Below are 15,060 nucleotides of genomic sequence, written 5' to 3'. Positions count from 1 at the left end.
AACTGATGGAATGGAACATTGTTAGTAATACTTATGAGATGTTGTTGTTGTTGCATTCATATATCTAAATGTAACCTTTTGTTTAACTCAATAGAAATTACATTTCCGTCCTTCACTTGATGATTCAAACAAACTAATTTAATAAGAGCATAATAGTCTATGCACAGTAGAACCATATGTCACTGTTGTCTAAGGGAGGATTTTTCCTGGAATTTGTCTGAGGTCATTAATTCAAAGGCTGCTTACGTATTCCCTTGTTCATTCATCTATTAAGGTAATGGACACGTAGGTCGACTATAATCAAATGACTCTTATAAGATATGCCGCTGGTCAACAGGAGTTATCTGTTAGAGATGTGAAACTGACTTATGTGTGTCTCTACATTTCTGATAATTAACATGTATTGACTGTGTAACAGTCACAATGTAATAACCATGTATTACAATGTAATAACCTGATACCTGATAAATGATAATAATGTTTCAGATTTAGTTATTATTTACTATTATTTTGTTAGTGATTTAGTTAACAACATTAAGTATTATTAATTTTACTGTGCAGCATTTTCATTCATATTAACAGTTGCCCTAACAGTATGTTATTTAGCAGAAGGATTCCTGGAGTTACGTGTTGAGACAGATTTACTCTGCATTATCGTCTCCTAATCTGGTGATCTGTTATCCTGGGTTATCCTGGGTTATCCTGGGTTATCCTGGGTTATGTTTGCTTCCTCCTCGAAATCTGGGGCAATATTACGTAACTCCCAACTGCTCTAAACATTTCACATGAGTTTAATTCCCACTTTACTTTTCTCACCATTTCAGATTCAAAACAAAGACAGAAGGGTAGATCAAACATAGAGTGAATGGCCCTCTAATTTTTCAATCATAATTTTGCGTCCCACTATGATGCCAAGCTTTCCAGGGGTTCTATGTTGTTGGAGACAGAGATTTACTGTTTCAAATGGGATAACAGCAAATGTTAGTGCTAACAGGGCCCTGATATACGCGCTGCTAAATGCAGTAGTTTAAGGTTGTTCCCGTGAGCCGTTTCTGTGTGGCTAGAGAAAAGGAGGGGGAGAATTGTCTCCAGGCGTGACCCACTGACCCAGTAACTAGGGTACCGGACGCCCGTAAACATTCTGCCCACACCGCCCTTTGAAATATAGGTCAGTGGAACTACGGGGATGACGCAGGGAGAGAGAGAGAGAGCAGGGAATTAGAGCATTCTCTAAAAATAGAGCTCGAGGTGAGAGATGGGAGACAAAGATATTGAGAGAATGATGAATTTAACGAGACAAAGACATGGGAAGAAGAGATCAGAGGAGAGCAGATCGCAGCAGGAACAAGGAGAGAAACAGTGGCGTTTGGACTAGCGTTAACAATATGTCGCCCATGGCAACGACAATAGGATAGCAGATGGGGCAGCCAATCATATCTGATATCAATCCCTCCCCATATAACGACTTCTCTCTCCCTCTGCGCCAGCCGGTTGACTTCTGACCAATGGCTAATGCTAAAAAGCAAAAAAATGGCACTACCAAATAAAAGAAAGCCTATTGACGTCATTGAATACGTAAGCCACTGCATCTGTCCTGCAGCTAGGGTGAGCGGGAGACCTGAATGAATGGAGGCTTAATTAATGCATCACACTGGCTCACACAAATGTCACATGAATAGTAGACCATAGGAATGAAGGAATTAATTTGAATCACAAACACTCAATCAAAATGGCGCAGATCTCACCTACTTAAAAATGCTTGAGTGCCAGAACAAAAGTCAAGTATTAGTGAGAAACGCAAGGTTGTCTTTTGTCACTGCATCTCACTAATAGAGATTGAAGTATTTGTTGATTTGCAGCAGTTTTAACATGACTACTTTGTAGCACTGCTTAACGTTTGTATAGGCCTACCTGGATCTCCTATACGAGCTATTTTATATTCTAGCTCTACACTAATGCCTCATACAGCGTCATGTCCAGGGGGTGTTCTTGTACATCAAGCCGCCTCACGCTATGGAAACAGGAGATGCCCTAAGGGCCATTAGGCAGGCTTCTCTTAAGGGCTCTGCACACAGAGTGCGATTTCTGTTGCGCATCAACGTTCCATTTTGAAGTTTGAATGGAAGTCTATGAGAACATCGCATTTACCCGCACACGGCCCCGATTTTAATCGCACGGCGAACATTCGATTCCATTCATTTTGAATGGGACAAAGCAGTGCGACAAAACTCGCACGCCGTGTGCTTTGTCCCATTCAAAATGAATGGAATCGAATGTTCGCCGTGCGATTAAAATCGGGGCCGTGTGCGGGTAAATGCGATGCTCTCATAGACTTCCATTCAAACTTCAAAATGGAACGTTGATGCGCAACAGAAATCGCACTCTGTGTGCAGAGCCCTTTACACTAATGCTACACCTGCTATTATATGTGTCTAATGATAGTGTAAATGCGTCTAATTGATAATGTAATGGTCATTTATACTATTATATCCTTTTTTATTTTAATCCTTCTGCAACCACCAAGGGTCCAAACCACAGGTGTTTAAATGTGGTGGTGGGGCTCCCACACTTAGGAATGAGTTCAAAATCAGATCTTTTTTTTTTAAACAAGCCTAAGTAGGGAGCAAGTCTAAAATAAACGTGGGGAGGGGCACACTATTTCTGAGAGAGAGAGAGAGAGAGAGAGAGAGAGAGAGAGAGAGAGAGAGAGAGAGAGAGAGAGAGAGAGAGAGAGAGAGAGAGAGAGAGAGAGAGAGAGAGAGAGAGAGAGAGAGAGAGAGAGAGAGAGAGAGAGAGAGAGAGAGAGAGAGAGAGAGAGAGGGAGGGAGAGAGAGGGAGCCAGTGTTGAACTGGCTCCCTAGGGAAGGAATGCAAATGCTAGACAGTGGATGGAGGGGCTGATTCTTTCCTTGTTCCATAAACACAGCCTTATTACCCTCTCTTAAAAATAAAAAAATAAAAAACAGTGACGTGCTGCCTTGGCCTTCGAAGTTAAAAGCTGTACCTCGCCTCTCCCTCTCCCTGCTCTTAGCGACGGCCGCACAATAACAAAGCACCTCCTCCGTCTTTCATCATCTTCCGTGTGCCAGGAAAACCCTGAGAAACTCAACAGAGAATAAACTACACTTCAACATTGTTGACCGTGAACTCACTTCGCAGCCAACATTTGTCTGATCTGGTGTAGAGTACAACTGAGGAGTTAAACAACTGAGGAGTTGATATGGAAAGTTTTTTATTATTATTATTATTATAGGCTAATCCAATGTGATTGGCTATGAAGCTACCTGTTCAAATATGGCACACGGTACTTTACATGATACCCACTGAAGAAAAAAAAGAGGTGTGGCAAGGGTGGAAAAAGTAAACGTGTTTTAATCTTTTGCGTATTTTGTATTTAATAAAAAAGAGCAAACATGCATTCTTTATTATTGTGAGGCGTGCGATTATCTCTCTGCACCAGTGTTCCTCTTCCGCATGAATGGGTCGTTTCTTTGTTATGGCGGCGCGAGGATTTATTTTGGTTAGGTTTACAGCGGCTCTGCGCCACATCCCCCCCCTGCTCCCCCCCCTATGACTAATGTGACCTACATTCGGAGCCAATTGGCAGCCCACCCCAGCAAAGTGCAGCTACAGACTATGATTGCATCATCTCGCTCCTCTATAATCCGTTTTAATTATTGCATTTATTTATTTATTATGCAACCTGCATAACCCCTAGAGCCTTAATGTAATGTGCAGGTGTTGGACATATAAGGCGTAATGTATAGCCTATTAGACTACTCCCATTGTGAGTCAAACACCTGTGCGCTGTTGAGGAACGGCTGTTGTATAGGGCTACTCTTCGGAGCTGGTATTGATATTATTCCAAGGTCCATTCGAATATTAATTGAATATTGTCATTAGATAACGCTATCTATCAATATGATCACATTTAGTGTGTGTCGCTTATAGGCTTTAGGCGGCCGCGCATGGACCAATTTCACCGAGCACGGGGAGGCTCGCTTCACAAATCATGCCCACGTGGAGTGTATGGGTATTTGCAATGGGCTATTTACCACAAAGACTGAACAGGATGGTCTTTCATGTTACAAGATTGCGTTTAAAGGCTACATTTACGTTCTAAAATCTAACAATGGCCCTCAAGGCAGGGCCTCCAATACACGTAACTCAAGTGATACCTCTTCATCAACATAGGCCTACTCTCTTTGTTGCATAGTCTGACAAATTGCCGTATTGCATATTTAATCAGATCCCCTAGGGAAGTCGTTCACGGCAACTGCAGGATTTCATACTGGTAATTAATTACATATGTTCAAAACATATACTTTCTTTAGTCGATAGTATAGAATAATGTATTTAAAATATTCACATGCATGTGTATGTATTTGTGTCTGTCCCAAAAACGAAATAGTTGGTAGTAGTCTGGATTTATTGCATAGTGTGTGCATTATTGCATTTACGCACAAACTAGTCACGACTCTGAGAACGACCTACATTTGACCCAGTTGCCTCCATACGAATAAAACCGTCGCTGTCAAATCTCCTTACAGAAAGAGCAAATTCGAGTCTATTCTTCAATATTCTTGTTTTTATCCGCAATGATGTTGAAAGGCATGTATATGCAAATATGTCCTAGATACACTATTTGTCCCGCACTATGCATTGAAAGAGTTAACGGGCGAGCTGAACACCCGCGTTAACCTTACAAAGAACTACTAGCCGACATGTGACGGCGAGAAGCGTGTCCTCAGAGCGAGCATGGGATTTTTCCAGTTGTCCGCGTGGACTCCTTAACCCAGATGGAAAACATCCCGTGCCAACAGCGTCCCATTTGAATTGACAACATAATAACCGTTACAGTTTTTATTCCATAATCCGTTTTTACCTATCTTGTAAATTATGTAATAATGTTTTTTTTTATGTTTATGCAATGGCCATCATTTGTTTGTGTTGCGTCCTTCCTAATAGAGGACATTTTGCTCAAATGCAAATTCAAATAACTGTAATTTAGCCTTATTATGTCAAGTTATTCATTTACACAAACGATAGTAAGAGGGAAACAAGTGACCTCCTTGCACCACGGAAGCTAATATTACTCCAAATGGCACCTCTCCAAATAGGCTCCGTTTTTTCTGCGGTTTCTGTAACCCCGTTTCTTTTTCTAGAGGAATCCCATGCTCCTCGCTCTAACCTTCTCGCTGCCCTCCCCTATACATTCAACACAACAGCGGAAAAAAAGCCTCGCCTTGACATTGAGAAAACCAATGCAGTTCAAGGTCCGTCTCCAACATTATGAAACAGTATGAAAACAATCTGCAGAATTGCAACAATGTATCGACACCTAACGGCAGGCAGGCAAAAAGGTCATGTTTCAAAGTAACATTCAGTTAAACCTTTTAGTTCCATAATACATTTAATTATTAACAGTGTTTAGTTCTGTTGAATTAGACAAATTACTAAGTTACATTATACACCTTATTCCAGAGATAGCCTAATACAATGTATGAAATGCAAAAAACACGAAAAAACTTACCGATACACCGTTTAATATTAGATATTAGAATCCACCGTAAAACGGAAGTCCTTTTTCTTCAGACGTAGTACCTTTTCTCAAAGTAGTAATGTAAACGGTCGTCCTTCACGTTAAGTACGAGCTCTATGATTAGTAGCCAACTTGTGTGTGATCATGAATACAGTGTCGCTTATTTTGACTCCGCTCCTGGTGTTATGTTGGGGACTTGCTCCAGTTTCCTCTCTCTCTATTTCTCTCTGTCTCTCTCTCTCTCTCTCTCTCTCTCTCTCTCTATTTCTCTCTCTCTCTGTCTCTGTCTCTGTCTCTCTCTCTCTCTCCCTCTCGATGTCTACAATGTATGTTAGTAGGTCAGTAGTTGCATAACAGGACGCTTTGGGTGCCTAGTCACGTTCTGTTTCTCGCTCGCGCGCGTTCCGTGATCTGCCCCCTCCCTTTTTCCTCCAATTCGAATCCTGTCCTGTTGCAGCAAAGATGTGGGGAGAAGGAAGAGAGAGAGAGAGAGAGGGGGGGGGGGGGGGGGGGGGGGATTAGGCATAAAGCCAAGCTCTTAGATACCCGTAATAAGGTTACTAGAGAGGGAGGGAGGGAGAGAGAGGCTCTAAGCTCCAGAAGACTGGAGACATTTTTAGAAACGAGCCCTCAGCAGGCGATATAAAAAGAAACCACAGTTGTTGTATCCACAGCTGTTGTTCAGGGAGATCTTAGTCTCCCTGCTTCATCATTGCACTAAACAGTTGGTAGGTGTCACCTTCTAAACAATGTAACTTCCTGGGTATTGGATGTAGTAGACCAATAAATAAACACACATCTATTCCTCTAGTAGTCACTCATTTGGTGCAACGGTCATTTCCTCATTATGTCATGAAGATTGAGCCAATCAGGGAAAGCCTGGTTGCCAAATCAACCAGAAGACACAGCTCAAGGTCATCATTTAGAATAACCTATATGCTTATGTTTAGGATATTGTAGAGTAAGCCTGTCCCCTGTCTTCATGTAATAACCCACTATTGTTTATTAAACTGTTAAAAAGAGAAGTTGAGTTTAATATCAGGAACTGCGGTGAGTGACTGTATTGTGACATGCTCACCACTCATCCACGTTTTTAAATTTTATTTTGCAAACTCATTCTGATCTGAGTCAGATCTCTTGCAATGAGATCTGAGTCAACACTTAATGCTTAATACGTATACACCGTTGTTTGCTTCAACACTAGACTTTAGAGAGCTCATGTTTATAATGGTCATGTTGTACTGTGTTCTCTCAGTGGTGGAATATGAAGTCTTCTTTTGCAATACAATATATAAGTAGCATTATCTTTATATATCTATCTATATTGCTCGTGATTAATCTGGAAACCTTAACACGTAAAAAAATAAATAAAAAATAACGCAAATTAATCCTATTACCAAGATCTACTGACATGCGTAGCATCAATCCCACTACCTCTCACATACTAAGCGAGCACTCTACCATTTGAGCTAATTCCCCTTCCTCTCACAAGGCTCAAGTGATCTCAAGAACGAATGGTATACGTTATCCCATGTCCTTCCAAGTATAAAGGTATATTGTATTCTGTGATAGCAATTAGAGAATGTTATATATACAGTATATATGCCATTTAGCTGACGCTTTTTTTTTATTATTACTTTTTTTTGTCAGTATACATGTATGGTCCCAGCGGGAATCGAAATATCCATTCCCTTTTTACGCAATACCTACCTAGACTGTGTATGACTGGGGGTGTGCGCCCTGAGTTGTTCATGCAACTATTGGGAAGGGTCATTAGGCTGGAGGCTAATGCTACTTACTTACATGTGGTAAGGGAACAACTAGGGCCCTAGTACTGAGCAGCAAGTGGTATCTTAGCTGGACATGAACAGGCTGTATAGTAGTCACATTAATACAATATCTTTTTTATTGCCACACAACCACGTCTGCATGGTAGGGAGCTCTGAGTAATTCACCGCCATGTATACCGCCAGTACAGTTAACACAGCATTGATGTACAATGAGTGCAAGGTGTGGTACCCGCACACATGGTTGAGGTTAATTGACTCCTAATTGTTTTATTGACTCATTATGTGTAATGGCACATTAATGCTCTTTGGAACATGCTTGTGGTTAGGAGGTTAGGGCTGAGCAGACTTTGGATGGTGATTGCAGTACTTTCCTACCTTTATCCTGCCCTGCCGTTCTAGTATGGTCTGTCTGACCCAGGGGAGGCTAGGGGAGGTAGAAATCTGAGGACAGGCTCATTGTAATGTATGGAATGGAATGAGGAATGGCATCAAACGCACACTTGCTTGATACCATTCTTCATTCTGTTCCATGCGTTACAACGAGCCCGTCCTCTGATTTCGACCTCCTCTAGCCTCCCTTGAGATGACCGGGGAGGCTGACCTTACAAACACATGTGCCTGGCCAGCTCTGGCCTGCCTGTGTCACTCAGAGCAGAGCCATGGAAACCACCGTAGTGATAACAGCGTCAACGAGAGTGTTTTGTTTTGTCCAAGCACGGCCGTTTTTGAATTTAAACAAGGTCTGGCTGCCTTCTGAAGGCCTAGGGCTATTTCCTATAGCGGATGTTTTTATTTGTGTCTCATTATTTTGAAGGGCCTGTTTTCTCCTCATGTGGTTTAGAGTGCAGGAGGGAAAGATGTCTGCTCCAGTTAGTGTAGCCTAGTCTTTGTTCAAACAACTGGTTTTTTTCTCCCTCCCTCTCTCTCCGTCTCTTTCTCTGCCGATATTTCTCTATGTCTATCTGTGTAAATCTCTCTCTTACCTCTAATTCGCTGCTAATTTGGAAAATATTCTCATTACACATTGTGTCCAATTGTACATAACAACAGGACTTCCCCGTTTGCTTGATTTGTTAGACAAATGAGAAGGTTTTACCACCTTCTGTTGTATTTTGCATCTGGTTCTTTTGTTTGGATGAAAGGAACGACCGACGAAGCAGAAACTACATGGAGAAGAGAGCAGTGCATAGATTTTTCATTAGTCTGACTCCTATTGACATAAGGACGCTTCAACGCTTCATCTTTTAGATTATATCTAGTGTTGTTTTCTTGAAGGTATCACTCCATGAATGCCCACTCTGACTCAACCTCCATTGTCATGAGAGGACCCCAAAAACATGGCCCAACCGCTGCCACCACGCTTCCGTTTCGACCCCCTCTCTTTCTCTCTCTCTCCTCATCCTCTTTGTTCCCCCCGCTGGATGAGCAGAAGCACTGGCCGTGAACTTGACGCCCCCTTCCCATCTCCCTCTCCCCCTCCCTCTCTGTCTGTACCCCCATCCCACCCTACCCAACCGTTTCCCCCCCCTCCTAGCTACTACGTCTGCAAGGTTCCCATGGCAACTGTCGCACTGCCTGCCTAGCAACAGGCTTTATCCTCCCGCTGAAAAAAAGGGGGGACAGAGAGAAGAGAGGGGAGCAGTCAGTGGGGGTTGCGGTTTTAAGGAGTGTGTGTGTAGTGAGTGTCTGTGCGTGTGCGTGTGTGCGCGCACCCGTGTGTGTGGGTGTGTGTGTAGTAGTAGTAGTAGTAGTAGTAGTAGTAGTAGTAGTAGTAGTAGTAGTAGTAGTAGTAGTAGTAGTAGAGAGACAACAGTAGTAGCTTCATTAAAACAGGCTCCTTCCTCTCCTCACCTGCAGCTCCCTCCCCCTCCCCAACATCGCTACAGGATCCTCCAATTTACTGCCATGCTTGTGAATCCCACTGCAGGTTTAAGAGCGCCTCTCCATTGTAATGAGGTTGGACAGCACACGGAGCTCAGTGAATGGAGGATGCTCTTCAATGGAACAGGTGGAGGAAAATAGCAATGAACAGGGAAGATGGACACCTCTACAGAGGGGCTATTATTATCATCCTCTTAATGCTGCCTATTGAGCTTGATTGGTTTGACGCATTCCTGCACACAGACATCGACTCACACACGACCTCCATTCAATGAGAATGGTAGGTTTCACTGGTCAGAGGGGGGGGAATTCAAGTAATTGGTTAATGTTTGAGAGGAACATGGTGGCATCATGAGCTCTCAGTGGAGTAAGTCAAACAAAACAACACAAAATGGAACCAGTGACACAGATATAAATATCTGCCACGATCCGTAGCAGCAGGTTATGAGTGACAAAACAATATTAGAATGGCACCAGATGAAATGGTTGTCTGCTGCCCCCTAGTGCTTTTATTTAACATTGTACAACATGTTTTTTTTTTTTACCCAAACGGACATGATTTATACCCTCTCCATAAACCTTTATACGTCTGAGGGTTTCAGAAAGGAAATTGACAAATGATAGGTCTTGGAAGACGACTGTCATGTGAAATGGAGACATACTTGAGGCATGATGAGTGAACTTACTTCACCAGCAATTCATTTTGTTTGATATTGTGTCGTCTTACGGTAATCACGAGGGGGGTAAACGTGTCTCCACTCCAGGCCCATGCCCAGCCTAGTTCATGCCACCCACCCACATCCCGAGACGTCCCCTGTAATGAGGATAATTGCAGGCCCCTCTGTTGCTGTAGCCTCTCATAAAGACTCTTGTTGAGTGACTGCAGGTATGGAACGCAGAACAGAGCCGCCTCCTCCCTCTGGGCCTGTTTGCTCCTGTTTGGATAGGCAGACACCGGCTCTAGTCGGCACCAGTCGCGTCTGTCAGTACCCGTCATGAGCTTCCCTCTTCTTCTCCTTTATTCAGATTCCTCAACAGTGAATCACTTGTGAAATTGTGTCACAGACAGAACACATAATCGTTTTTTGAGGACGGCAATTATTATCAAAGCTTGTTGATTTGTAGGCTGTGTGCTTCAGTGATGTGATGGTCTGAGCAACAAAAATGGAAGTGAGGTTTAAATATGATTGGAAAAAATGTGAATTGACTTTGTTTTTTTTAGCTATTATGGTGTAATGCGAATGTGAGACAAGGTGAGACACTACACTACATCACCACCATGTGAGGTTGTTATATCATCTAGTTCATAAATAGCACTGCATGAATATTGCAACGATGCTTGTCAACGTGTTATTTCTGTGGGTAACATGACAGCACAGCGGGAGGCTAAAGTGAGTTCATGACAGGATCACACAAGCGATGCATAACGAAAATCAAGACGAAAATAGATGCTGTCAAAGATTTATTCACAAGTACAAAAATGTATATACATATACAGATAGCACACAAGACGACACATAACTTTTCGTGACCTCAGAACAGTTTACAGTGCATGAATTGTCATAATACAACAGGTCTCCGTTGGACAAAGGTAACACAAACATAACAGAGACACAGAACATTTCCAGTTGTTGAAGGAGTCACGTGTGTACCATATGATGGTATTTTCTGAGAGCCTACATGTATGTACGGTATAGTGTTCTGTAGTGTCATTATGGGTAATGGAACTTTGTCCTAGTTTGAGAAGCACGAGGCATAGGTAAGCATTTAGGACGACACGTTATGAGAAGACCCATATACAATACAACAAAAATAACAACAAGACAAAAAGGTAATCTGTTGAAGTGGAGGAGTTGGGTTGATTCATGTCTTTTGGGCCCATGGCCTGTTTTTCTTTTTTGAATCACCCTTTCAGTTTAGAATGCAGAGGTACTTTGGTGCCCAGAATCAGTTCTCTCCCCATTGTCCCCTTGTCTTCCACGTATCGTGTGTTTATGATCGTCGAGCTTAGATGAAGCTTTTCTCCTTGTTCTTTTCGCATACAGGTTTAGTTGACTTTGGCCAGCAGCTGTTGAGAGAACAGCTTCTTGAGCTGGGCCACCTCCTCACTGAGACAGCTGAGCTGAGACTTGAGGACATTGTTCTCACTGTGGACCTGGGACTCCTGGCTCACCTGGCCATGTTGGGCAGCAGGGTGGCCGTAGATGACCGCAGGGCGGCAACTCTGAGGGGATCTCCTTCTGACCTCCTCCCCGTCCTGCTGTGGTGACCAAAGTCCTGCCCCCTCAGCTCCACCTAATTGTAAGTGTCCTCTTGGGGTCTCGCGGGGACCCTCTCGGGGACTCCCTGTGGTCTGTATGGGGCTACGCCTGCCCTCACCCCCCTCTCCACAGCCGGGGGTCTTGAAGCGCATTTTGTGGGGCAGGTTCTTCATGCCCTCCCAGGAGTCCAGCCTCCCCCCCAAAGCTCTGGACAGCTCTGCGGGGAAGTGTCCCACCACCCCACCAGGAGTGTGGCCGTGCCCCTCTGCAGGGGAGTGTTGGAGTTCGTAGCCCAGCTCGTCAGATCTGTGTGGGGACAGCTTCCCCTGGTCGCTCAGCCTGTCCTCGAAGAAGATGGGGCTACCTACGCTGGAGCCTCCGGGGGTTGAGAACCCAGAGTCCTCAGACATGTTGCTGGCGTCTCTGGAGACTCTTGCGCTGAACTGGCTCCCCTGGGCAGGAGGGTGGGTGACTGGGCCACTGGGGAGCAGGCTCCCTTCCCCCCGGGGGAGGTAGCAGTGTGGGGCCAGGTGCTGTGGAGCACAGGGGGCCGCGGCGAGGGGCAGAATGGGGGTGTTGCAGGGGTCTTTGACCAGACCAAAGCGGAACTTGAGAGCGAGCAGCTCGGCACGCAGGCGGGCGTTCTCCTCCAGCAGCGCCAGGACGCGGTTCTCCAGAACCATGTCGTTGACGCGGCGCTTCTCCCTGGAACGCTTCGCCGCCTCGTTGTTCTTCTTGCGCTTGTCCCAGTAGCCGTCGTCCTTCTTCTCGCTGGGGATGAACTCCCGCTTCCGCCTGAGAGCAGCAGCGTTGGCGGAGGAGGCGGACGAGTCTTTGCGTTTGAGGGCAGAGGTGCGTCCAAGCAGAGAGCGGGCCAGCAGGCTGCTGGAGGTGAGGATGGACACAGCCTCGTCTGTGAAGGACAGAGCACCAGCAGAGGTGGAGGGATCTAGAGTTTGCAACGCCCCGGCACTCTGCTCCCGCATCTCTTGAGAATCTTCGTCAAACATCACAGCACTTGTTCAGCACAATAACTTATTTTTTCTTCACGGTTTGAGTGGTTGAGATCCCAGTGATGTTGAGTGCTGTGACTTCTGTAGACTGAATGTAGATGTTGCTGCAACAGTGCCACCTAGCGGATACAGAGAGGGGAGTAATTAGGAAGGGATTTAGTGGTTATGCAAGATCCATTACAACACGATGTTACGTAACCCTATTACATACTTCCAGTAAAACCGGAGCTCTGTGTCCTCAACCCAAATGACTCCTAGATTTGAACATAGAAGTACTAGTACTATATGTTTTATACAGGCCCATGTTTAACATGAGGACAGTCAAAAATGGTTACAGATTGAATGACATGTTGAACACATATTTTTCAAATGTAGGCTATATACTATGATTGTGTAGGTCAGTGTTATATAATGTTATACACGCAGTCCGGTACAATCTCTTTAATATTTATTGATTTAATAATAGTCCAAAGCGATGTTGTTTTTAAACGATTGAATAGATTCCGAGCTACCTGAATATATAACTGGCTAACCAACGTTGACCTACGTGTCGGCTGTGACAGAACGGAGACGTGTTAAGTGACCTCATGTATTATTCCCATGAAAAACCTGTCCATTGACATGCATTCACACGTTTTTTTTTTTCTTCCCCACTTAAGACAATTGTTCTGCATTTGAGACCAGTCGAACTTTAACGCATTGAATGACACTGATAATCGCAAATGCCCCCTTGCGCTCCACACACCATTAATTGTGGAGAGGCTCAATTAAGGCTATTTATTTATAGAACACACTATTAACCTACATCCCTGTAGTGAACTAATTGTCATTAGCTTACTATTCCTAGTGATGTAGGCTACGGTAGTACTTATAAAACAGCACACTGGTAAAAACATTTTTTTATACATAATTGCAATAGCACTGTGTAACTTCATAATGTCTTGATCAGATCACTGTTCAACCTATTGATTACAACATTTAAGAATACTCTCGCTGTCATCATCGGAACACATGGTGCATACTTTATAAACTACTATGGATGACATAGCCTACGTAATAGTTATTTACGATGTGGTCCTAAAAAGTCATCTAGTATTGATAATCAATTTAGAGTTTGCCCAAATCCTTTTACTCTCCGTGGAATAGACAAATAAAGAACCAGTACAACGATCCTGTTCATTGTGGTCGATTAGAGTTGTGTTTGTATTTCCTTAGCCTACAACTTCCTTTATTTTGCGCACAAGATATAGTTATTTAATAATACTGAGTGAACCATTCTATGTTCTATACTTCGCTGTACTGTACACGCTTGTAAAAAGAAAATGCCATTAAAAAAAAGAGCTATAGGTTAAGTAAGACATTGTAGATAATAGCCTACCTCAAAAGATTGGAAGCCGGGTAGATTCTCGTCGCCCAGAAATTCAATTTCTGAAATGTAGTTCAAAGCCAGAAGAGGAAGAACTGAAGAACTGTTCGCAATATTTTTCAACGGCGTGTCTTCGGCGCTGGATCGTTTAGTACTTTGCTGCCGTACACACAGAGAGCTGTTATTTAATATTCTCCGTCGTTCTGCCACCTTGCGTTGCGCTTCTCTGTTCCACTCGGAATGCCGCAGCTGCTATTTGTTACGTTCACAGTGAAGTTCAGACGAGGACGTTCCCTGTCCGCTTGAACCACTGGCGCCGTATGTGTGCGCTTGGTAAGACCGCCTCTCTCTGTGCCAACGGCCCACCCCGCAGGGGGAACGCTCCTATCGGCTTTCAAATAACATTAGCTGCTCATGCATCATCAACTGACCTCTCTCGACCCCCACTTCAGCAGGGATAATAGTCTCCTAACAATTATTAAGTCATCTTGTGCTCTCTCTCTCTCTTGTTATGTAGGCATATCAATGACAATAAAGACCATTCATTCATTCATTCATTCATTCTATATAGACATGTTCACCATGTTCAATCAACGTAACAACTTCATGTATGACAGGCAGTAATGTAAAGTAAAGTAGCACCTCAGAGTTACTGAAATATGAGACCTCTCTAAGCAGTTGCATCTTCCAAATCCTTGCTTTTGCTAACCACCGTCACTTTTGCCACCACTGAAATAATTTGTAGGCTTATTTCATGTAAATGTAGAGATATGCTGATAATAAATATGTGGATTTGAAGGTGTCCAAGTGGATGATGTCAGGGGATAGAGATTCACACAATTATTGGCTGTGCCTCTTATTGTAGGTCAATAAGGCCCAATGATGAGTTGTATCTGGGCTTTGATTAAATGTATCAACTTTCTATTTAATAGAGAAGCATTTTCCTAGTGTATGTATTAGGTAGGCTACACACATTGTTTGTGTCTCTTTTCAATCAGCACATAACTTCAATCAGCTACAAATGAGACACTGTATGTTATCGTTGGTATGTAAATGTGACAGTAACTAAACCTTGTAAGCCATTTTATTCTTTATCAAAAATGTCTTTACCAGGTGAGATGACATGCATGCTCTCTTTTGACAGATGATGAAATAATACAGTGAAGTTGTTGTCCATACTTTAAATCCCTTAAAGTAATATAACAAG

The 15,060-nt window shown here is 43.4% G+C and overlaps 1 protein-coding gene across 1 annotated transcript; it reads right to left on the bottom strand.

Moving 5' to 3' along the window:
• Positions 1-10,660: 10,660 nt before the first annotated feature.
• On the bottom strand, positions 10,661-14,116 carry nfil3-6 (nuclear factor, interleukin 3 regulated, member 6). Its single transcript, XM_080524476.1, has 2 exons — positions 13,866-14,116; positions 10,661-12,606 (listed from the first exon to the last, which is right to left on the bottom strand). Exon 2 carries the CDS (start codon positions 12,482-12,484, stop codon positions 11,261-11,263), a length of 1,224 nt encoding a protein of 407 aa, XP_080380602.1. The 5' UTR covers positions 12,485-12,606; positions 13,866-14,116; the 3' UTR covers positions 10,661-11,260.
• Positions 14,117-15,060: the final 944 nt, after the last annotated feature.

Source organism: Nansenia antarctica (assembly GCF_963989245.1).
Source record: "Nansenia antarctica genome assembly, chromosome: 2".
Lineage (NCBI taxonomy): Eukaryota > Metazoa > Chordata > Actinopteri > Argentiniformes > Microstomatidae > Nansenia > Nansenia antarctica.
The sequence above is the reverse complement of the archived record's forward strand: the minus strand, read 5'-3'. Positions and strand labels throughout refer to the sequence as shown.

Excerpts from the sequence above, each read along its gene's own strand:
- nfil3-6 (XM_080524476.1), bottom strand. The coding sequence starts at position 12,484 with ATGTTTGACGAAGATTCTCAAGAGATGCGGGAGCAGAGTGCCGGGGCG.